The sequence below is a fragment of the Protopterus annectens genome, chromosome 13.part0 (assembly GCF_019279795.1).
Source record: "Protopterus annectens isolate FY-2018-M chromosome 13.part0, PAN1.0, whole genome shotgun sequence".
Taxonomy (NCBI): domain Eukaryota; kingdom Metazoa; phylum Chordata; order Ceratodontiformes; family Protopteridae; genus Protopterus; species Protopterus annectens.
In genome coordinates this window covers 856,458,079-856,483,281 of record NC_056747.1, presented here as the reverse complement: position 1 = coordinate 856,483,281, position 25,203 = coordinate 856,458,079, and the positions used below count along the sequence as shown (strand labels likewise).

Below are 25,203 nucleotides of genomic sequence, written 5' to 3'. Positions count from 1 at the left end.
AATTCTGCCACTTTAGTTAATACGCGTTCACTTCATTGTGGTTTTGACACTTTGGAGGCTTCCTGCAGAGCAGCATCCACTAGTTCGGTAATTAGAAGGCATGCTTGGCTCAGGGTGCAGCCTCTTTCTGAACCTGTTAAATCTAAATTGCTGGATGTTCCTTTGCACAAGGACAATCTTTTTGGTAATAAGGCTGAGGAGGTACTGAAGAAGTTAGAGGATAAGGCAAAATCTATGCAAGCTGCAAAAGATTTCCTTCAAGTTCAACCTCCTCGGTTTAGTAGGCATTATCCTTCCAAGAATTGGTCTTTCCCTGATCTTGGCAAGCAGGATTGCTCTAGGCCTAGGGGTTTCAGATCTTCCAGAGGGCAGGCTTCTTCCCCTCAAAGGGCTAAACAATGGCATTCTTCTACTGCTAAATCGGGGAGTTCTAAGCCAGCTTTACAAAGCAAACATTCTCAATGACTCTGGCCTTCTTGCGCCTACCTCTGCGGGCCTTGGGTTTCCTTTGGGGGGAAGGTTATCCAGGTTCGTAGAGGTATGGTCTACCATCACAGATGACAAATGGGTGCTCAGTATAGTAAACCAAGGTTACAAGTTTTACTTTCACACCTTCCCTGTTTTGCAAGGGTATCCAGACATACCCAGAACTCTCAGGGCAGCGGTAGAAACTCAAATTTCTTCTCTACTGACTATGGGGGCTATAGAGCCAGTTCCTGCAAATCAGGCAGGCCTAGGTTTTTATTCAAGACTTTTTCTGGTACCCAAGAAAGGGGGCACCTGGTGCCCTATTCTGAATCTGTCTATTCTAAACACTTTTCTGGTGATTCCCAAATTCAAAATGCTCACCCTTCAACAGTTACTACCCATGCTGGGCAAGGATTCATGGCTGGTAACTTTGGATCTCAAAGAGGCTTATCTGCACATCCCAATAAGGGAAAGTTGCAGGCAGTTCCTTCGCTTCAGGGCTGGGAGCAACGCTTTCAATTCTCTGCATTGCCCTTTGGCTTATCTACTGCTCCCTTTTTTTTTACGAAGTGCCTGGCTCCAACCATTGCTTTTTGCAGGCAGAGAAACATTCAGATTTATCCTTACCTGGACGACTGTCTCATTCAAGCAAACTCCCCAGAACAACTAGAAAAGGATTTGGATTTCGTGAAGAACATTCTCACCTCTTTGGGTTACACTCTCAATGAAAAGAAGTCAAAGTTAGTTCCTACACGGGAGATTGTTTTCCTGGGAGCGAGTCTGAATACAGCCACCCAGATGGTATTCCTCCCTCAACAGAAGCAAGAAGATCTTTTGGCTTACTTCATGAACTTGGCAAGCATAACGCAGCTCTCTGCAAGGCAATTCCTGCAAGCACTGGGGTTCATAGCTTCATGTATTTTGATGATCCCATATGCAAGGCTGCATATGAGAAAACTTCAATGGTACCTCAAGATTCTTTGGTGTCACCACACACAGGACTTGGACTTGATTCTTCCCCTGATTCCCTGTCTACAAATGAAGTTCCTCTGGTGGGCGACAGCCTGTTCTCAGAACAAGGGTCTGCCTTTTCGCCCACCATCTGCCAGCCAGACTCTCACCACAGACGCTTCAGATGTTGCATGGGGGGGCTCATCTGGAGGGCAGGGGCATACAGGGCACTTGGAGCACCCAGCAGATTCATCTGCACATAAACTTAAAAGAATTGATGGCAGTGCAGCAGGCCTTGCTGGCTTTCAAAGACCTACTCTACCCTGGTACTCTGCTGATCAGGACAAACAATACCACAATCATGTGGTACATCAACAAGCAAGGGGGGACTCACTCTTACCCCTTGTGCAGACAAAGCATGAGACTATGGTCCATAGCAGCATCCATGGGCTTACATCTAATAGCCCAGTATCTTCCAGGGAGGCTAATCTCCTTGGCGGATCATTTGAGCAGACATGTTCTGGATCCTCACGAGTGGCAACTGAACCAGGGCATTTTCCATCGCATCACTCATCATTGGGGCACCCCACAAGTGGATCTTTTCTCCTCTCACACCAATCATCTCCTTCCAACCTTCTGCACCAGGGAGTTTCACAACAACGTTTAGAGGGTGGACGCATTGTCCTTCCCATGGACACATCTCTCAGTTTATGCATTCCGTCCTCTGCCTTTTCTTCCTAGAGTGCTGCTAAAGATAAGGGACGAAAAACCAAAGGCTATTCTGATAACAGATTGGCCCAGGCAGCATTGGTATCCCCTCCTTCGCAGCCTTTCACAGGCTCAGCCTTGGCATCTTCCCCTGGTACCAGATCTGTTGGTTCAGGGAGGGGGAAAGTTCATTCATCCTCATCTTCAAACTCTGCATTTAACTGCCTGGCTAATACTTTAAATCTTTCCAAAGAGGTGGTTGAAGTTCTTCATGAGGCCAGGAGGCCTAGCACAAGAAAATCCTATGTAGATAAATGGCAGAGATTTTGCTTTTGGATGCAGGCTAAAGGAGAAGAGTCTTCTCATCCTTCTCTTTCCCTCATTCTTGATTACCTAGTAGGCTTGCTTAATGGTGGACTTTCCTTTTCTTCAGTGAAAATTCACGCTTCAGCAATTTCGGCTCATTGTTCTTTTGAGCATCCCATTTTTTCTCACCCCTTCATGAAACAGTTCCCGAAGGGAGCTAGTAATCTTAGACCTCCCAGAAGAGCTCCTACTCCTGCTTGGGATCTTAATTTTGTCCTGGAAAAACTCTGCCTCCCTTTGAACCAGCTGCTTCTGCAGATTTGAAGTTTCTATCCTGGAAGACTGCTTTCCTTATAGCTATTACTTCAGCTAGATGGGTATCTGAGCTACAAGCCTTCATGGCAATAGAACCTTTCATTATTTTTCACTCATATCAGGTTTCTCTGAGAACTAATCCCTCCTTTATGCCTAAGGTAGTTTCCAGTTTAACCCTTAACCAGTCTATTCACCTGCCTACATTTTTCAACAATCCCCAAAATAAAGGGGAAAGGATTCTGCACTCTCTTGATGTGCATAGACAGCTAAGATTTTTACTTAGACAGGACTAAATCCTTTCGAAACTCTGAACAGTTGTTGGTTAGTTTTGCTCCTGGGGCTCAGGGTAAAGCTATTTCAAAACAAACCATCTCCAAATGGATTGCTCATTGTATTCACTTTTGTTACCTGCAGCATGGGAAGGTTCCTCCTCAGGAGATTAGAACCCATTCTAATAAAGCAGCCTCTACCTCTTCAGCCTTTCTGAGAGGTGTGCCTACTAAGGACATTTTAGAGGCATCTACTTGGTCTTCTGTTCATACTTTCACAAAGAATTACAATCTACCTTTGTTTTCTAAATCCAGGGCTGGTTTTGCCTCTGCAGTTTTGCAGGGCCTTCTTACCAACCCTTAGTCTGTGATACTTCCACCCCCTTTGTCTTTTTCCTGGGCTTTAGGAATCAACCCATATGTGAGGACTGCAACAGTGAAACACGAAGAACATAATACAGTTGTGTACACTTACTGTAAATGTAGATGTTCGAGTGTATTCACTGTTGCAGTCCTGGTTTCCCACCCTCCATTCCCCCTTTTTTCCTATGGCACAGACTATATATATTTTTATTTTTTGTATGACATGTGTCCAGGGTGCTACCTTCCTGGGTTAGCCTTCTTTTGGGGGCTCCTGACAATTAAGGCAAGAAAAACTGAGGAAATGGCATTGGTTGCCTCCCTTTATACCTGACGTTCTGACATCAGTTTTACAACCGGCGGCGGCCAACGTCATATACCAAGGACTCTGGTATTCGGGCTGACTGAAGGCTACCGGGAGCCAGATAACCCATATGTGAGGACTGCAACAGTGAATACACTTGAACATCTACATTTATGGTAAGTGTACACAACTGTACTGTATGCGGTATACATTGTGTACCATCTGTGAATTATCCAGTGCTTCAGTTACCATTTCAAAGAAATTCACCATATTTAAATTTAGTATAGGACCCATTCGCAAAGCCAGATTGGTTGGGTTGAAGGAGTGTAAGCGGACTATATTTTTATTTACAAGATCCATGGTGGTACTTTTGTCTTACTTTATAAACAGTGATGGTGATCCTAATCGGTCTGTAGTTCCCAGGGTCAGTGCTAGGCCCACTTCTGTATTGGTACCATTATGGCTTCTCTGCTTGCCTTAGACATGAATTCAGTGGAGAGACTAAGACTGAATACTTATACAAGGGAATCTGTGAGACGCTATATTTAGTATTAACTTGGAGACACCCTGCTATGTTGCCGGAACCCATAAAGACAGTGTCTTTTTGTGGTGGAGGGGACATTTAAGACTTTTTATAGGTATAAGGAGATGAGAGTGGAGAGAGAAGTTTGAAATAAATTTGTCAGTTAGAATCTGGCTATGTCCTCAGGGTTGGAATAGGTGGTGCCATTTTAAATCAGGCCATACTTTGTTGAGTTTTACTTCTGAAATTACTTACACAGATGAATAATTACCTTATCATTCTCCTCAGAGGAGATGGTGATATTTAGCTCAAAACTGGCTTTACAAGTTGAGACTTGCATTTGAGATGTATATAGACCTTTTTGAGATAACTTAGAGAAGTAGGACATTTGAGTTTATTCCTTAGTAAAAGAAGTGTTTTCCTTTTATTGCAAAGTTGATTTATACTAGGGTTCTACCACTGGGGCTTGTTCTTAAATTTACCATCACAATTTTGCCAGATTGGGGGACAGAAGATTTGATGCAGGAAGCAATGTGGGTCTTGATGGTGGTGGTGCAGATGGCTGCTTTCTTTGGGGGATTCAAGAGGTAGGGGAGCTTTTCAATTTGTTTAGATTACCTGAGAGTGCTAGGAGATTTACCTTGGAATAACCTCTGATGATAACAAGGTTAAGTGCAGTCTTAGGTTGGGTTTTCTAGGAAAAGGTGATAGTGATGGTCAGGTTGTTTTGCTGTTTTTGCCCATACAACCTGTCAATCATCACCCCCCCCCCCCCCCACACACACACACACAGCTTTTTGACTTATTTGCTGTGCACCAACATGGTGAAGGTTGACTAAAAGGGGCCATTTTTTGGTGGCCATTAGGGTTGTTTGAATTTTTTTTTGGACCTATCACCTGAATGCACTTAATGAAGCACCAAGCAGGGACATGCAATGAGTCGACTTCAGAGGAAGTCCCCTCACTTCCTTAAAGGATGGCCACTCCAAGCAATCTTGCCCATCCTGATGGACAAGTGATGGTCTCCCTAGTCTGAACCAGGGAAGAGGCATTACTTCTGTGTGCCCCTGAGAGTGCACAATCATCCCCACCCTCTGAGAGAGGCCAGCGAAACACATCACTTCACTCCTTCACCTCCCCTGCCTGGCTCTTCCAGTGCTTGGGCTACTGAACAAACCCTTGGTTGCCTGGGTTATACTCGGGTCTCCATCCCTTTGTGCCACAAAGCTAGGCTTATGGTGATCAGATCTGATCGTGGAGGGGAAAACTTTAGGTGCAGAACAAATCGGTGCTATGTTAATGAAGACCAGGTTTAGAAAATTATCTCCCCTAATAGCAAGAGCTATCAACTGGTTGAGTGAGTTTTTGGTATTAAAATTAGGGAGCTATCATTCATATTTTTTGTTGTACATACATTTTATGGATGGGATGGATGGTTTTGTAGGTAAGTAGTCTAACAGAAGAAGATTGCAAGAATTTTAGCACAGGAAACCTCACTGGTTTGAGACTCGCTCTCTTTACTTACATTTGCTTGGAATTCATTCATATAGTAAGATTTGCAGACTGAAAGCAACTAGAAGAAGATAGGTTGGTTACTTAAATGCCTACAGTAGTTCCGATTTTTGATGTCATCACATTCAGCAGGCATACTTTGCTTTTGCCAGCCCATAAGGGCTTTCTCTTACTTTGACCTGGTATTTTTACTGAGGATTTTTTCTCAGAGGCCTGCTTTCCATGATTTGTTTGCAGTTCAGAATTTTACCACAGTTTATTCATTGTCCCTTCTGTCAGACAGACTAAGAATGAACTCAAGGAGGAAGAACCTTACTCATCCACTAATGAGTGTACCTTCATCAGTCAAAAAGGCTTCGATGACTAAAGACTGCAGCAGCCCTCCTAAAGAGGACAGTTTTGTAAAATGTTTCAACAGATGCCATCTTTTGACAAGAAGGACTTTGTACAGTAAGGAGCTGCTCAGAGAGCTCTCAAAGAAGTGCAGCTGTACTAGGTACCATATAATTATCTTTTCCAGATAAATGCTATAATGTTTCTAGAAAAAAATATTTATAACACCATGCCTTATATGTTAATGCATCCATTCAAGAATGGTTACATTTTAAGGACAATATGGGTGCACTTATATTTCTGCATATTTCTGTATTTTATGGTATCTTAACTTACTTTTAGAGTAACCAGTGCAAGCTATTAATCTCTTAAAACCTTGTTTAAAGTTCCAGACCCAGTACAAACTGAATCAAAATTATGCCCTAAGGATTAAACATAAAAACATAAAAAAAGTTGTTTACATCATCTTTTGTAGTCATTCTTTCTGTACTTAAATGTGGCTCATTAGGTAATTTGGGAATATAAATATAATATCTGAAAATTATAAACATTATAAATAGCTTCCAATTAGAAATAATTTTATGAATGCTTTAATTATCAGACTTTCTGTTTAATCACCAAATGAAGTGACAAATACATATGACAGTAAATGGCAATACCTGCTTTCAAGGAATCTATTAACAAAACAGTTTATTAATGAACTGCATGAAGGAAATACTGGAACAGGAGAGATAATAGGCTTACAAGACATCAGTTATTATGAGTCTGAACTACTTAACACATATGGTTTTCAGTAATCTTTAGCAGAAGGCTTTACTCATAAGGGACTTGATAGGTGTATTATGTCAAATGGATACAATCAACTGACAATGACACTTTTATACTGTCCTGACACTTGATTTTATCATATCTGTGACTGTGTATCAAAAGCTGTAACAGATACTGAAAGACTTTTATCATTGCTGCAGAAAATGAAATGGAAACAGAATTTATTACTCAGCAAAGCAGGAACTGTCTGATGCTAGTAGGGTCTTGCACCTTTTTTGGCAGCTGTATGCACCTTTTCTGCTTTTATCACCCAGATCTTCTTATTCAGTAGTGCTGCTGAAGCTTAGCTAAGTAATTACACTGTTTCTGCATCGACAGATAGAATGATGTTATCATAGGCTCTTTGCTGCATCTTTAAGTCCTACACCGCAGACATTGTTAGGTCTTCATTGTGAGGTAGTCAGTCTAGATAGTATGCAGAAATGGGATTGCCCAAACATGAAGAAAAGCAACATTCCTGATAGCAATATCCATAAAATATTCAAGATGATAGATGCAGATTTGCACACAGAAATATTTCTTTATAAACTGAATACAATTTCATATTGATGCTCAAAGGTGTAGTTTTCAGTTTTTTGACTCAAATTCTCAATCAGTAGTGTCAGTGAGATGAACTTTGAATTATTTAAGGAGTGTACTCTTTAAATGATTATGCATGAGGAGGAAAGGATTTCAGTCACCACGTCTTAGTGAAAAATAATGCAGAATAGATTGTATCTGCATCCACCTGAAATAATAAATTAGGTAATGAAGTGCAGAGAAATGCTTATGCAGACACAATAGACCTGCCTCCCCCAGTGTTAGTTTGCTGGCAAAACCCTGGGGGGTGGCATGAGTGATTTATTAAAGCATCTCACCAAATTTTCAAATTCCTCCCCTGCAGTTAGATTTTTGTTTGGAAAATTTTACACTTTGCTTCTCACATCCATTAAAGAATAAACAAAATATTACATCAGACTTCTTACAAATATTGGAGATGTTGTGACTTAGCACCAGGTTTTCCATAATATATTTTCACTGAATGCTATAATTTGAGTGAACTATGAGATGAGGTATAGAAAGTTTATCAGTTACTTTGGGGTGTGGTTTTGTTTTGCCCACTTTTTTTTAAAGCATCAGAAGTTTCTGTCAGGGAAAATGTCCCTTTCTCCCACGTTTACCTGTAGTGGTGTATGATGACCTCCACGTTTATCTGTACTGGTGTATGAGGACCTTAGACAGGAAGATTATTACTAAGCTGTGGAAGATGATAAGCTCATATATGGTGATGTCTTGGAAGGACCCCTATGTAGAGATGCTTTCAAATGATGATACCAGTATACTGTGCCAAAGGGAAAGTGAAGGTGTCTGCTGCTTCATGGGTAAAACATCATCTTTACATTGGCACCTTGGATGTCCTCCCACCATTAGCTTCTTTTTGGGCTACAGTTGAAGAATTTTTGAAAAATGACTGAATTTCACATAATAATTCCTTTACTGTATGTGCAGAATCATTTGTCTTGTGTGTACATATCATGTCTTAGATTTGCATGGGCAGTTTGAATGCTTTAAAATTCAAAACTGTTGCTGCTATCACTTTTTCTTTTGTTGGTTATGCAGTTTAATGTAATACAAATCATTAAAATGTGTATCATTCCAGGGGCTCCATTTAATTCATATATTCTTCCCCATGTTGTATACATCCATCTATGTATGTATGTATGCGTCTATCTATCTATCTATCTATCTATCTATCTATCTATCTATCTATCTATCTGTCACTATTGGATTTATCTCTAATCCTCACCAGGTCAAGTGATTTTCAGTATAGATGGATGAAAGGACATATAGATGGGTGAAGTATTGAGTTTACTTACTTTGTTCTGTGATGTTTTCCATTTCCCAGTGTGGAAGAGCAGCATGTCCAATACCCCAGAGATGACAGCTAGTGTACCGCCAGTGTTTGAAAACTGAAATAAAGGAGGAGATATTTTTTTTAGAAAAGAAGACTTGTTAGTAACCTTTGCCTCGAAGAATCCATTCATGTCTGGGCTGGAATTGCCAGATGTGCAACACGTGCACACTTGATCTGAGCAAACAAGGGCAGAGTTCAGCATGTCATAATTTGCCTATGTTTGTTATACTGCTGATGATTTTGAGTAACAGCCTAACTTTTAGTGATGATAATCTGTGCTAAGCTGATTATAATGTAGTTATCCATGTTTGTGTTATTGCATTATGGGATTTTTTGACATCTGTTTTATCAGGCTGCATGTCCTTGCTTTGAGTAGGCCACTGTCACTTCTCCCTCGCCTTCTTCAGTGCACCCTGACTTGCCATATCCCTTCCAAAATGAACCACCTGTGGGATAAAGCTAATAATTATGATCACTTGTTAAGTGTAGACATCACGGAATACTTTTCTGTTTCTACTCTACAGGATACAAAATAATCTTTCTAACATAGTTACATGTTGTACATTTATCACAAAGTTGGTACCAACTCCTGTCCCATTTCTTATGCTGTTGTACTTCCCAACTCCACCTCTGGTCATAGCAATGGTGGTTCACATGTTAACACAAAGCACCACCCTCTCAGACAAGGATAAAATCTTATGGTATACTCCACACCTTCCCCAGTTGGCCTGGTAATGAGCTGAATTCATTTTTGATTTTAGGTCATTAGATTAATAAGTAAGGCATGGCAGCTGCAACTTCCATGTGAACTGATAGGTCACAGTACTTCCTTACACTGACAGGTTTGCAGTTAATACTGGGATACCATCACTGTAGCCACAGTGTAACTCCATATTGTTTTAAGTTGGAAAACTGTCCCTTTGCCTTTTAACACTACTTTCATTGTTTGTGATACTAACTACCTTACTGCAAGAACTATCTTTATTTGGAGGATCAGTAGTGAAAGTTTAAAGAGATAATGCATTCTGGGGATTGCTTTCCTTTTCCTTGGGACATGTGGATTGAGTGTCTGATGTTAACCTTGCTGTGAAGGTGGTTCAAGTTTGACAGAGACCACATGAGGAAAGAGATCAGGATTGTTGCACATCATTTTTGTTGAGTGAATGGAAGAATGGAAGTCACAGGCACTGCCATCAGTGTTTTTTTTTTCTTTCTTGCTTGCTTTGTCAGAAGAAAAACAGGTCAGAGTGACATACACAAAGTTCATGCTCTGTAGGACCCAAGTTTGGATGTCTCAGTGCATTTGGAGCATACGGGATTATGGAGAAAAAACTGCACTCAGAAACTATTGAGGGTTTAAACCCGTAACAAATCATCTGGAAAAGCAAGCTTCTGAGAACACCAACATTATGAAGATTGAGTAATCAGTAATAGAAAGCAGTTCACTCTTTTAAATTATGTTATGTATTTATCTTATTCCCCTAGCAGTTTATGGCATTCAGCTGCCTGCATATGCTTTTCCATGATGTCTAAGAATCCTATTCGGACTGGCAGACTTGCCTCCTGACCTGATGCCACTAGCTGAGAAAATAGCTGATGAATGCAATATTTGTCATTGAGAGGCAGAGTGGACAGAAAGGTCCCATCCACACTGCCACAGGGCTTCCTTGGTCTGCTGTATAATTCTCCAGGAAGGCTGGATGTACAGCAGAATACAACATATACATGAGTGTACCTATACTTGCAGCACAGGAACACCTGTTTCCCCTATAACACATTCATGACCTTGTGTCTGCCACACTGCTCTCTGAACATTTATAGAGAGTAAAGCCACTACAGGTAATTTATGTCTCCACCTCCCCCCACCAAGGTGACAAGATAAAAAGAAGGAAGAGCTTTTAGATGGACTTGGTTGCAGGTTTGCTATGATGGAATGCAACTTGTTGGGATCATGTTTCACAGAAAACTTGATTAGTGGGCCCATATGTCCTGAAAGAGGACAGTCACAGATGTATATTCCCTGAAGTCTGAATGTATGGGGATTTGCTGACCACTGTTTTGTAAGTACATATTGGTAGACTGGGAAGTAGTCTTGGGTCATAGTATGACAGGGAGTGGCAGATTAGATTTAAAAGCCTTTTTTTTTTTTTTTTTTTACACTGACAAGTTCTCCTCAGGGTTAGGAGGGAAGCTGAATGTCCTCCCTGTGGTCACGTGGGTTTCCTCCCACATTCCAAAGACATGCAGTAGGTGGATTGGACACTCTAAATTGGCTCTTGGTTTAAGTCTATACGCGAGTGTATGGTACAGATGAACTACCACGGCTGGGCTAGCCACCCGGAGGTGAAAACCTTGGCTGTAGAAGATTGTCACTGTTGAAGTGACACTCCGACTCCATGTGCAAAAGTGGGATAAAGGAGTTGTGGATGGATGGATAGTTCTCTTAGGGTTATGTTATTTTCCTTTGTTAACCAGAGAAGTTAACAGTAAATATGACTAAGTAATGCTAGCACAGTACTTTGCAAACTCTTAACAGTGGTGTCCATGGATAAGTCATAGACAGTATGATAAAGAGATAGTAATAGCAACCATGTAACTAGTAATTTTGACTAGTGCCTGTCAATAAATATGTACAAAATAATCAAATGTGAAACAGTAGTAAATAAATAATGTGTGCATTCTAAACAGGCTGTAAACTAACACAGTTGTGCCTCTGAATTTTCCATTACCTGGGGTTTGATGATTGGCAGCAATGTGGAAGTGAGTATTCTGGGACGCCTTTTCTTCTTTCACTCACATACCTGTGTAAGGTCAACTTGTGACTTTGCTGTCTGATGTTTTAAATGCTAAAGTAAAGTAATGCAGGATTTTATGGCTATGGATATCTTCCCCCTTGGTATCTTCCATCTGTATCTACTTACTGCAAAAACTGATTTTTTAACTGCATGAGCTATCATAAATGTACCCATGAATGTTTTTGAATTATTGGCTGTATGATCTATAAAAGAATGGACAGATTTAATAGCTTTGTTATTCTCCCTTTTTCTGTATAGGCTTACATGTGGGACAGCAATGAGCATTTGGTGGAGTGGCTGGAGAAACAGTTAACAGAAGAAGAGGGAGTGCGCTCAGTGATAGATGAGAACATAAAATGTATTTCAAGGGATTCCATTCTAAAACAAATCAGAAGGTGAGGCATTACTACAATTTTGGTTTCACAGAACATCACTGCTCTGCAGAAATTAAAATTTAGTGCCATTTCTTAAACTCTAAGGAAGCAGATTTTCTCCAAATTAATAAACTGTGCATCTGTTGTGGATTAACATGCCTGCTTATGATAGCCTACCCATTATACACAATGGTTCACATCAGGTATGTTATCTTTTGGGATATAAAAACATCATTGTTGAGAAAGTGTTATTTACACTGGCGACACACTGTTATTGTTATTGAAGTGGTCCCAGTGGCCATAACCAAGGGTACTGGCCCCCGCTGTGCTGTAGCCCACTGTTTACACCTGTAGCTAGAGTCACATTGATTTTCTACCTTTCACTGTTTTTCTTTTCTATGATAAAGCTGATGAAGTCTGGGATGTAGTCCTGATTAGATTTTTTTAACTTGCCCATTATGGAAGAATTGTTAGCCTATGTGTATATCATGGGATCCTGCAAAATTAGCAGAATAGATAAGTTGCAGTACATCATTTAGTTGCTTATTCTGATCTGATTTGGGTGTACATCTCCGAGTTACTTTGCTAGATACTTCTGAGGGGCGGTGCTACAGTTTTTCCACTGAAAAGACCTTTGTGGTGTTTTCCCATCATACAGCCCTTTTATAGGTGTTCCTTGGCTCACTGTGCTCTAGTTTGTGGTGACTTGCAGACCATGAAGTAGTAAAGCAGATGAATTACCCTGAAAGTGAATGTAGGTGGACACCCATAACTATACTGGATTTCAGAAGGTCTGCATGGCTCTGTGGGAGAGCTTGCCATGCAGGGGACTTAGTTTCTTGAACTCATGCCACAGCTGTTGGTACCAGTGATGCAAGTGCTTCACTCAGAGGGCACTTTTTTTCCAGGAGGGCATTAAGTTAAGCATGGGTAGTCTGGCTAAGTAAACATGTGCTGTGAGATTTTTCAGTTTTAGGATAGTGCTCACCTGATATATGCACCTTTTCACAAAAGTGAACTAGAGTTCTACTATATTCTGAGAGGTGGGGCTGTCGTGTCCTGTATGAGTAAAAGTTAATATTAAATGTCAGAATAATGATGATATACAGCTCCTTATTCTGTCCCTTGAGTCTCCCTCCACTCCAACTCCACCCTCCAGTCCTCTTTGACAGTAGAATGTTTTGTTTTGGGGAGAAATGCAGCTATTGCTGCTGAAAGATGTATGTATTTGTGAGCTGCAAGCTTTCAGAGTCTGTGCTAGTAGTAAAGGTACCTAACAGTTATTGCTGACATCTTTTAAAGATCTTGGGGAAAAAATTATAAAAATCTATGCACATCTCAGTAGCTCTTAATACACAATTATTTGTTTGTATTTCATGCATGGAAATCTAATTTTTTTTTATTCGCAGTGCCTTCCAGCCACTACCACCATCACCACCCCTGCCGATCTGGATGGCTGCATTTGTTCCTCACTGGGCAACAGCTGTCTCTCCAGCCCACGTTTTCTCATGGGATGAAAGATGGCCATTATCCAGGCATCCGTCAGGGCTTTTTTGTTATGTTCTAGCCATATTTTCCCATCCCACACATGCCATTAGTGTCTAGGGGAAGGATAGGCAGTGGACTCAGTATAATTGTACAAGCCTCAGTGAGTGGCTCAACCAAAGACCTCCCTCTTCTAACAAACAGCATGTTTGAGAGACCCTAGTCTCCACCCATGGTTCAGCCACTGAACTGTGTCCAGGCAAATGCTCTCACCTCATTCCCTCTTCCCATGATAGACAAGCTGATAGTCCCATCACACCTCTCTAGCTCCTGCAGTGTGTGAGTTGCTAATCAAACTCTGGTCATCTGGATGTCAGTCAGGACCCCATCATTGTGTACCACCAGGCCAGGTATTTGTAGAAATCTATTTGAAACTTGCATTATCACTATACATAATATCAAACAAACTAAAGCTTTTTCACTGAGCAAAGCATTATATGTGACTCTGAATTAATCTCATTGATACGTGCAGTTATTCTAGCTGTTAACTACATTACCAAATATGAAAATTGATTTTTATTACTAACAGATATACATTTGGTCAGTGTCCCCATAGTTTGAACAGAACCTCCACAACAGATGTGGATTTACTATGAGGAAAACCCTTCAGATGGAAGTTAAAATTAAAACTTAATAAAATAATAACCAAAACAAAATAGATAATTATTGCTACTGTGATTATTATATCAGTTGCATACACAAACGTGTTTTACTAAACTCAGATGTTATTCATATATTTGATCACATCCTTTGTTTATTGGCAGTATAAAATCATTTCTTTAGGTTTACATTATTGCTAAGGAAAGTTTTCCTGCCTTCCATAGCTGTTGTAGTAACTGAGCCCTAGGCTGTTATAACTGTTGTTTTTTTTTTGTTTTGTTTTACTGTGTGTATACAGGGTCAACAAACCACAGCTAATTTTGAAACTGTTTGCTGAGTATTCAGTAATTTCAGTGTGAGGGAAAATATAAAAATGTGTGAAAAAGCAGGAAGTGTTAAGAAAGATGTGGAAAAGTACAGTTGCATGAGTAAACTTACTGCAACAATATATGTTCGAATAATCACTGCTGCACTAGCCTAAAGTTATATGGGTCATATCCTGCATTGGATATAACAGCCAGACTGCTTCCAAAACTTCAGGTCACCTTCCGCCTGCCCAAACAGGCAGCTGGAGCTATGCTGACTAAAAAGACAGGTTTGGGCACCAATACTTTCAGAGTTTTCAAGCCAACTGAGGGGGAGGCTGAACCCTGAGAGGACATTGTTAGGGATAACAAGAAATAAATATCTTCCCACCCTGTCAAAAAAAACAAGGGGGGATGTGGAGGGAGGGAGCAGCTACATGAAACAGATGACAGGTCATTTTCGTGGTGCCAAAGAATTGGTTTACTACGCCATGTGGAAAAGTGTGCTTGTCTGTGTGTGAAAGAGACTGGTGATATCTCTTTATCTAACGTCATTGTTCTTTGATTTGTAGGTGTCCTTCATAACGTGTTGGAATGTAACCTCCCATCCTGTAACTGTTAGCATGGATGGCAGGTGTATGCTATGTAGACATCTATATATAGAGTTATATGAACAGTTACTGCCTAGGTGTTATATCTGCACCACATAAAGACTCAAAGACTTGCAAGTGTAGTCTTTCAGAATAAATGGTTTCATTTTATAGCTCCTTTGATCCTGGTGATTCCTCCTTGTTTTACTGTGGCAGACTGGCAGCTGCACTTCAACAGTTTTTTTCTGTTATCAAGAGAGGGATCCTTGGAGTTTGTTGCCCTGATGATGTTGCCAAGAGATGTGTATTGCATACATTACTGTGATATTACCATTTGCTATCCCCCCGCACACAAAAAAAGGGAAAAAAGCCATTGTGCTTTGATCCAACATATTAGGTTGGCGTAGTGGTTAAGGTGTTTGCCTTACAGACACAAGGGGCAAGGTTTGATTCTCACATGGGGTAATTGGCTAGGCTTAAAATTGACCACAAAGACATTTAGCCTAGTACTAATCTGTGAACCTATACTGCAACAGTGATCATTTAAACATCTACTTTTATGGTAAGTTTACACACACAGCTGTACTATGTTCTTCCTATTGATCGCTACTGTAATAGCCTAAGCTATATGAATAGATTACCATAGCTTGGAACTACTGAGAGATGGAAGGACAAGACTGGAAGAGCTCATGGAGAATGGCCCAAGCAAAGCCTAACCTAGACATGGAGAAGGAATCTAGTTGTAGTATGCAAACATATGTACAGAGGACCAAGTTGCTGCTTCTAGAATACTTTTAGAGCTCACTTCTTTCTTAAAAGCCATAGATGAAGCCAAGGCCCTGATAGAATTTACCTTGACCTTGCTAGAAATAGTTTTGTTGTGGTGAGGATAGCAAAAGGTAATAGCTCTCTTTGACACAGCTTGTCCCTTCTTCTTACCTTCACAAGAAATGAACAACTGATCAGAAGTTCTGGAAGATTTTGTTCTGTCAGGATAGTACTTGAGTTATCTGAGGACATCCAAGTATGAAGTATTATTTCTCCCTCATTTTACGGTTCAGGAAAGAGCACAGGGAGACAGTTTGACTTAAAGTAAACTTGGCTACCACTTTAGGCATAAAAGAAGGATTACTTTTCAAGAAACCCTGTCTTTGTGGGAAATGAAATAAGGCTGACCCACCATAAGAGCCTGTGACTCAGATAGTCTTCTTGCAGAGGTCAGAACAACCAGCAAAACTGTTTTCCATGTTAAGAACCTCAAGTCAGCCAGATGAGCTGGTTCAAGTGGAGCAAGAGACTGCATCTGTAACACAAAATTAAGATCCCAAGGAGGAGCTACTGGTTTTCCTGGAGTTCTCTTATGCAAAACTCCTTTCAAAAACATTTTGGCATGGGAATGCCTTGAAAGAGGGTGATTTCATGTGCAAACATGCTGAAATGGCTGACAGATGAACCTGGGTAGAGGAGTAAGGTAGACCATAGAAGAGTAACGCACACAAATATTGTAAAACCAGACTTTCCTTGAATGGATGCTGGTTATGTTGTTGGCATCAACTAGAAAACATTTTCCATTTACTAATATGTGATTTTCAAGTAGCAGGCTTTCTTGTCTCTATTACACCTGCTGTACAACCTCAGTAAATAGGTGCCTAATATCCGATCATCCAGGCAGCTAATGGAAATTGTTTGGACTTGGGATGTATCAAACACTCCTGTTCTTGTGTGAGTAGATCCAGTTTGTGAGGCAATTCATGGTTAATTTATCCCCCTCGACACTGCTCCTCAAGCAAAGTTCAAGGTGTCTATGGTGACCAACTGCTTTGGAGCAGGAGGGGAGAAGGGGTGACCTGGATTCATGGATATCTGAAGTCTCCAGCAAGTGATTTTCTTTCTCACAGATCCCAGAACTAGAATCTAAAGAGAGAGTACGTGTTGGTGCTTGGAGCAAAAAGACTTCAGGTACCATTGTATCTTTCTCATGCAGAGTCTTGCAAAGGTATCATGAGAATCATAGATGCCATGAGACCCAGAATCCTGAGGAATTCCCTTGCAGTGACTGAAGTCTGAGCAGAAAACCCCTGGCATAGACTCAAGTATAGATCATTTTTTTTACTGTAGAAGAAAAGCTCTTTGTACTGAGGTGCCTGGCAGACAACCCAGGAACACAATCCTGTGTGACAGAGTAAAAAAAAACCTTTTAAATGTTCTCTTGAAATCCCAGCTTGTATAGGATATGTCTTATCTAAATGGGAGATTCCTGATTATTTGAAAAAGACTACAAATATAAGCAAGCTGTCTTAATATGGATATCATGTGGTCTGCGATGTGCTATAACTCGAGCTAGACACTTTGAAAACTCCCTTCGAGCAGTGGCTAGTCAAAAGGGTAAGGCAGAGAAATGATAATGTGATCCAGGCATGCTAAACCTTAAGAAACATTTGAAGTCTGGATGGAGAGGAATGTGATGATAAGCATCTTTCAAATCTAAGGTTCTCAAAAAACTCAAATGAGGAAGAAGGCGTAATTGTGCAGTGAAACAGTTTGAACTTGGGCACTATCACAAACTGTTTTTTTGTTTTGTTTTTTTTTTTGTTTGTTTTTTTAGTTTTTTGTTCTTTGACACCACTAGCATTCATAAATAAAACACCCCTCCCTACTGGAAAGGAGGAACTGTTTCTATTACCCACCCCCCAAGAAAGAATGTACTGTAGGACCAAAGGGACAGAGGGATTTGGTTGATTTGGTCTGGTGAATTTCTTGGCATTCATGTCTTGAACACATAACATTGTTACAGTTGGAGACCCGATCATAAACCTCTATGTGTAGTGATGAGTGGAATGGATAAGCAGATGAGCAAGAAGAGGATTGCTGCCTTCAAAAAGAAATTTATAAATAAAAGAGGCAAAGAGAAGGATGGATCTCTGTGACATTAGTAGATTAGGTAGAGGTATATGATATAAATTAATTTTGGACAGGTATATAAAGTGACATAATTTAAGACATTTATAGTAAGGCAGTGTTGTGAGGGTTGTAGAGCTTAAGTAAGGAAGAATATATGCTCTAGAAATGAGAACAGTCTTAGATGTTTATTTCCTAGCCCCATGTGAAGGAAACAGGACACACTACAAGGGGCTAGTTAAAGTAAATTAAAACTGGATGCCTGTATTTAAAGATTGAGGAAAGGGATGAGTCAAGATGCAGTCCTAGGTATTTGAATATGTTTACTGGTTTGATTTTTAAATCCTATCAGATCAGCGAAGTTAAATGGAGTGGCAGAGAGAAGTGGTTTTGGAATTTATTCATTAACATTTTGCCTTGACAGAGTTACATACCTTGTAAGTGTTAAGCTGAGTGCACACTTTGTTGAAGTAATTTTGATTAAGGGCTTGAAGTTTCTTATGGCTGGAACTGATCCCATATAAGTTGTATAAGAGAAATGACAACTGGAGTTAATTTGAAGTCTTAGGGTTCATAGGTAGGTACTAGGCTATCTGCCTGAAGGCATTTGTAAGCCTAGCCGGAATGTGTTGGCTTTTGCCGCCCCCTTAGATTAATTCCCTGTGCCTCTGTCCAGAAGAGCCATTGAAGTGATCCCTGGGGTAAACTTTCTGTTTCCCATCCGCTCGTCAAGGTTTCTGTTGAAGAGGGTTAGTGAGGAGCTCTGCCTAATGTAGATTGGAATCTTGTTCCAGAGCATGGGAAGTCTCTGGGACAGGAATCTATCCCTCCAGCACATCCTATTTATTGTTGTGGTGAGGATTAGATCCCGGGAGCGTGTGGCTCGGGGGGGATATGGTTTTCTTTAGGTGGAGCATGTCCATCAGTTCTGGGTTGGATATGGCCTTGTATGTCAGGCAGAGATCACCTCTGAGTAGGCGGTATGCAACCAAGTACAGCTGGAGTTCAGTCGAGCTGCATAGGGCATCTGCTTGAGGCCAGTGATACTCTTGGTGAGGTACTTCTGTGGTATTTCCAGTTGTTGCAGGTGTCTTGTAAGGTACATCCCAAATGGGCATTGTACTCTATGATGGGTCTGATGAGGGATGTGTAGAGGGGCCCAATGACCTCTTTCGATCTGGATGCAAACCCTTTTGTGATTAGGTGGGCCACATAGAAGGATTTTCTAACCACTTTGGCAATGTGATTATCAAAGGAGAGGTTACTATTTACTTGGGTCACCAGATCCCTTATTACATCTTTCTGTATTTAGGGGACTACCATCTATGTGGTAGTTTGTGGGTACTTTGTTTTTTCCAAAGGGGATGACTATGCACTTTTTGGCATTTAGCTTGAGGCCATGGTTTTGACAACAGGTATCTGTCTCAGTGAGACCCTTTTGGAGGATGTCTGTGTCAGCCAAAGAGTCAGTTATAGCCCCTAGTTTGCAGTCATCTGTGAACTTGGTCAGCCATAGTCCTCCTGTGCTTGCCTGTACCTCTTTGAAAAGTATATGCCAAACAGGAGGGGTCCTAGGACTGAGCCCTGGAGAACGCCACTTGTAACCGGTTTAGAGTCAGACCTAGCTCCCGCAACTTTTACCATGTGGGTTCTGTCCATGAGCCAATTGGCAACCCATCTCGTGACGTAGGAGTTTATGTTCAGGCTGGTGAGCTTGTCTATAATACCTGAGTGGGGAATGGTGTTGAAGGCCTTTGCGAGGTCTAGGTAGGCTGTGTGTACCACCTTTCCCTCGTCTATAGCCTTGGTAACTGTCTCAAAGAAGTCCACCAGGTTTAGGAGGCATGATCTGCCCTTAACAAAGCCAAACTGGGTAGTGTCCAGTTTTTGGAGGTTCCCAATGTCTCTCTTAATGAGCTCCATGATGATGCGCTCCATAGCTTTGCAGACCAAGCTAGTCAGGCTTATAGGGCGATAGTTCCCGGGGTCCATTGTGGCTCCACCTTTGTGGAGTGGAATAACCGTTGCTGTGTGCCACTCTATGGGCACGTAGCCTGTGGAGAGGCTGAGTTTAAACAGTGTGTTTAGGTGAGGGGTTAGTTCTTCTTTGAGCTCGTGTAGGACGCAGCCTGGGACATTGTCCGGTCCCATTGATGCTGTGTTTTTTGCTTTGGAGAGGGCTGTTTTAACCTGAGTGTCTGTGATTTCAGGGGCACTACATTCTTCTGGTATAGTTATGGGCCCTTTTGGGGGTGAGAGAGGGGGGTGAAGTTTGCACTGAACCTGTCTGCCAGGATGTTGGCTATATCAGTCGGTTCAGTGTATTTTGTGCCATATTGCACTAACTCCGAGCAGATCTGAGAATTACCACTTAGATTCTTGACATAGCTAAAGAATGCCTTGTTGTTATCTTTGGAGTCCATGGCAATTTTTTTTTCGAAGCTAGCCTTGGATGATTTTATGAGAGAACGTAGTTTCTTGCTGATACTGATCCTTGTTGTCTTCCCTTCCTGGGATTTTACTCTTTTCTGTACTAGTTTCCTCCTTCTATTGTATAGCTTGTTTATGGCAGGGGTCCACCAGACTGGTTTCCTTTTCATGGAGGAGTAAGTCTTGGTTTTGTTTGGGATAGCACGATACATGCATTCTTGTAGGTGCCTGTAGAGAGTGCATTAGTAAAGGATTTTGCAGCTTGGACAGTGTTATCCTTTAGCATAGGGGCTTTGAAACTTCCCACCTCGGTCTTAAGTAATCTGAAGTTTGCTTTTGAAAAGTTTTTCACAGTGGTTTCTTTGACCGGGGGTGGTGGTGGATATCCAGAGTGATTAGTTTATGGTCAGATCTAACCAGAGAGGGGTTGACCTCCGGTGTGGCACACTGGTCACCCATGTTGGTGATGACCAGGTCCAATATGTTGTCATCTCTGGTGGGGGTGTTGACCAGTTGATCCAATGCGTTTGAGTTTATAAATTCCAGGAAATGTTGGGCAAGAGAGTTTGTACTTGAGTAGTACTCCCAGTTAATGTTTGGGTAATTGAAATCAGCCAATATCAGGGTGTTTGGTAGGACCTTTATGTTTCCCAGTGTTTCCAGGAATGTGGAGTGGGGGTCCTGGGACATGGTGGGTGATCTGTAGCAAGCTATAATTTGAATAGCAGTTTTGGCAGTTGTTAGTTGCACATGGATGATCTCTGAAGCATCGTGCTGTGCCACTAACCTGGAGATGTGGGTATCCTTGATGAATATGGATACTCCCCCGCCTTTTGTATTTTGGTCCGGGTTTTGTGGCTGAAATGCATGGCATGAGTTGTAGCCTGGTAGTGCTGGGGTGCTCTCTGGAGCCTTAAACCAGGTTTCTGTTACTGCACATATATCGATTTTCTCCATACTGAGGAGTGGCTCGGGTGTGTGCATTTTGAGGTTTAGACTTCTGGCATTGAGTAGCATTACCTTCAGTTTTTTTGTTACTTGTGCTATTTATGGTGTTGGGTTTGTCTTTTGAGCCTTGCCTAAAAAAGGCACTATGGGGGTGGCAAGAGCCTTGGCCAGTATTCGAAAGCCTAAGGGTGACAGGTGCAAGCCATCTCTAGCAAAGCATTGTGACTTGTCAAGCATGTCATCCCAGGCTGACAGACACTGGATCCCCTTTAAATTACACCAGAAGCTTAGCCAATTGTTGAAATTGATCATTTTTTCTCTATACCGTGATATCATTCTTGGTGAGGGAAGGATGCTACTCAGGGTCAGGGTCATACCGGCCTGGGCTACGTGATCAGAGAGCTCCTCCATGTCTCTTTTCATGTAGTCCAGGGAGGTATGGCTCTGGTCATTCACACCAACATGGACAATGAAAGAGTCATATTTGTACTTGTTCTGGAGTGACCTGAGTGCTTGTGTTATGTGGCGGATCCTGGCACATGACAGGCAGCTAACAGTAACCTTCTTGTTCAGCCTAGTGAATGGGACGTCAGTATGCCTGACTATAGAGTCACCTATTACTAGTGTGTTGGGTATGTTATTTTGCCTTAAGGGCTGTGATTGCTTGGCACACTGGTTTTGTGAAGTATGTGTTTCATGGTTTGTGTTGGGAGGCAGAGGTTGTTTGGAGGTCTGCTTTGGAGGTTTCTGTTGCTTTTGCAGATTTTTATTTAGAGCCTCCGAGTATGTTTTCGTGTATTTATGTGTGTTTTTTGCCAGTGCTGGTTTTATAGGTCTGTGTGAGACTAGTGGTGTGATGCAAGTAATTACCTTCTCCTGTTGATTGCCTGGTCCAGTCTTGGGTTGAGAGAGGTTAGCCTCCAGTTTGGCTGTATAATTGCATCTCTCACATGTATTAGTGTTTGGTGGAAGGAGAGGAGAGTGTTGTCTGTGTATGTGAGGCAATTGTAACATTGCCTCAAAATGCCCAGATTCACCAGTTGTCAGGAGAGTACACCTGAAGCTGCCCTTTGGACATGCCTGGATAGGTACAGTGAACTGTTTTACTGATTGGCTGGTAAGGTCGAATAGAGAGCCTTGTCCTTCTCTACAGTATAGGGGGGTCTAGTGCTAAGGTTTATTAGTGCTTGCTATGAGTTTTGAGCAAGTGCCGGGATGAGAAGTGAATGGTTTGAGTGCTTAAGTTGAAAGTTTGTCTAGTTCCAGGGGAAAAAATTGAAGAGTAGACTTTGTGGAGCCAGGAATAGTTATACCCCAGCTAACCGGCTCGCAAAACCATGCGAATGCGGGTTTTATAGCAGGGAAATGAAAGAGATAGAAATTAGCCCAAAATGGCCAATAAACTACTAATTTCTGGGCTGAAACCACTCCTCCAAGGACAGATAGGCTGCTCAAAGCTCCCTCTCTCACAGTGAACAGAGAAACTTCCTTCTATCCAAGTAAGGTATGGGCAAACACAGAAACTTGTAACACAGCCCCGAATTCTGCACTAACCTGAAAACTGGACTATACTAGCTTAGAAAGGAGGGAAAACATGTTTATGCTTCAATGGTAGTGATACTAGATAAGGAGTTTGAGAAGAAAACTTGTATTGAATGATTGGAAAATAGACTGTCAGCACAAAGAATTATCTGCAAATCCAAGGGGTGAACGTTTTTAAAGATAATTAAGACTGGTAGACATAGTCAGTTTTTTAGGCCACTGAAAGTTGTATCCACGAGGAGGCCACTATCTGTATTTTTTGAAGATTAAGTTAAGGATTTTGAAGAGTGCAGTCAGTGTATTGCATTAAGGCCAGAATGCATGTTAGAAAGGACTTATAATATCACTTTGGATTAACCAAGTGATTTGAGAGTAAAGGAATTTTTCAAATATTTTCCCTGAGATGAAAGGATTGCCATGGGTAAATAATAGGTCTGTGATCCCTAAAAGAGGACTGATTGTAGCTGTTTTTCATTCTACAGGGATTTAACCAGTGCCCAAGGAAAAGTTACATTTGTGTTACAACTTTAGCAACATGGTTTGGGGCTATATGTGGAAATATTCACCCATTTTACGTTTTTAGTTTTGCATTACTTTCTTATGCAAATCTGCTGAAATCTGCTTATTAACTTCAAAACCTACGATATTAAGTGCAGGATTTTCGACTGGAAACAGACCATCTACCCTGCTTGGATTACTTTTGAATATTTAGTAATTCTGTATAGTATTTCAAATTATATATTTTTTATTATTTTTTTGACTTAGGACGAGTTTAAGTTTGTAACTTCTACTATATATAGACTGAAAATCATCCAAACAGAGAAATTTCTTACACTGTTTTGTTTTTGGATCCACTATACTTGTTTAGTGGGTTTTTGACACTTTGGGGATACCACAGAGATTACTTGGTTTTTCAAATGCAAATTAAACAAATAAGTAAATCTGGAGTGAAATAAGGATTAGGGAAATAATTTTAGGTAAGTCTTTAAGAAAAAAAAAGTAATGCCTATTTTGTTAGTTGTTTGGTATGAAACATATCAGTTGGATTAGAGAAGTATTATAAATGGCATCAACATGGCAAGAAGAGGGACTTGGGGGAAAGAAAATTCATACAGTACATTGGAGCAGTCACTGGCAGAGAGGTGCTATTTCTTTGGCTCAAGAAAAGTAGTTAGGCTGTTGCATGAAATGTCTCCCATACATTTCTTTATATTGGTTTGGTATAGTCTATGTTTTAAAATGCATATATTTGTTGAGTTGTACCATAGTTAGATTTGACAGTTTACATTGTTATTGTAATTTGAGGAATAAATAGATATTTTGTAGCTTTTCAAATTTGTCATATTTTTGGCCCTTTCATTCGTTTTGCTGCTGTTTGTTACACACATTAGGAAGAAAATGTACATTTCCTGATAGCAGTACGAATAAATGCTTTCTTTGCAAAATGCTGCATTCTTTCTGAAATACATTGTTAATACAGTTGCAAGCATCATTTTACAGTTGGAAAACTTTCATATTTAATGTATTAGAAAAATCTATTATTGTCTGAATGTGTGTGCTTTTTGTTGTAAAACTGTTTCCATTGTTAATGTTATATAGGCATGTATACACTAAACGCTTGCTGTGTTTGTTATAATATAATAATTACACATTGACATATTAAATGGCAATTGGCCTTCAACCTTGTGCTTTATCAACAGCCTGTAGTGCCTTAATGCTTGTTAGATTTCTTCTTCTGTAGATATTCTTTTCTCTCTAACATCATGGTCGGCTGCTCAAGAATACCAGTAGATGAGCTAGGTGGCTTCCAACTGCAAGAGTCAGCCAGGGTGCTGTTTTGATGTTTATTTGTTTAAGAAAAGTGGCATGATTGCAACATTTATTTATTAAGTAAGTATATTGTCAGTAGCACTCCTGCTCAAAGTACCCATAACTATGGCACCCTGTGTGGGAGGTGCTGTGCACCTAATCTGACTACTGAGTTATCAGGCTTTTTGCTCTGTACCACCCATGATGTACATAACAAATCTGGTTCTTTGTGTAGATTGGTAGTGGGATACCAAGGAGCAAGAAAGCCCACAAAATCTAAACAGGAAAGTGGATGTGATGGCTGTGTTCAAAACAGCAGTGAGAGCTATGAGGTGAGGCAAGTATTTTTTAATCCTTGCAGGCAACCAGATATTATGGGCCATGAACAACACTTTACATAATTGACATCAGGCTGGCTGGCAATTGTATATTTGTGTTAAATGGAGTAGGAATACCTTACTGTGCCCACTATTTTATTTTTGTTTTATTTTAAATATTACAGCACGTCATTTGAGAAGTATCCGGTTAACAAAGTAGTTTTTAACTGCTAGGTACAGCCAGGAGCTGTCTGTAGATGAAATGACTGACCATGGTGC

The 25,203-nt window shown here is 40.8% G+C and overlaps 1 protein-coding gene across 6 annotated transcripts in view; it reads left to right on the top strand.

Annotated features, from left to right (window-relative positions):
* ACACA (acetyl-CoA carboxylase alpha) overlaps positions 1–25,203 on the top strand; it is a 2,143,878-nt gene that overhangs the window by 2,110,911 nt on the left and 7,764 nt on the right. For all 6 annotated transcript variants that reach the window (XM_044054575.1, XM_044054578.1, XM_044054576.1 and 3 more), the window contains one exon: positions 11,825–11,961. In XM_044054575.1, coding sequence (XP_043910510.1) covers positions 11,825–11,961 — 137 coding nt within the window. The remainder of the gene's footprint in view (positions 1–11,824; positions 11,962–25,203) is intronic.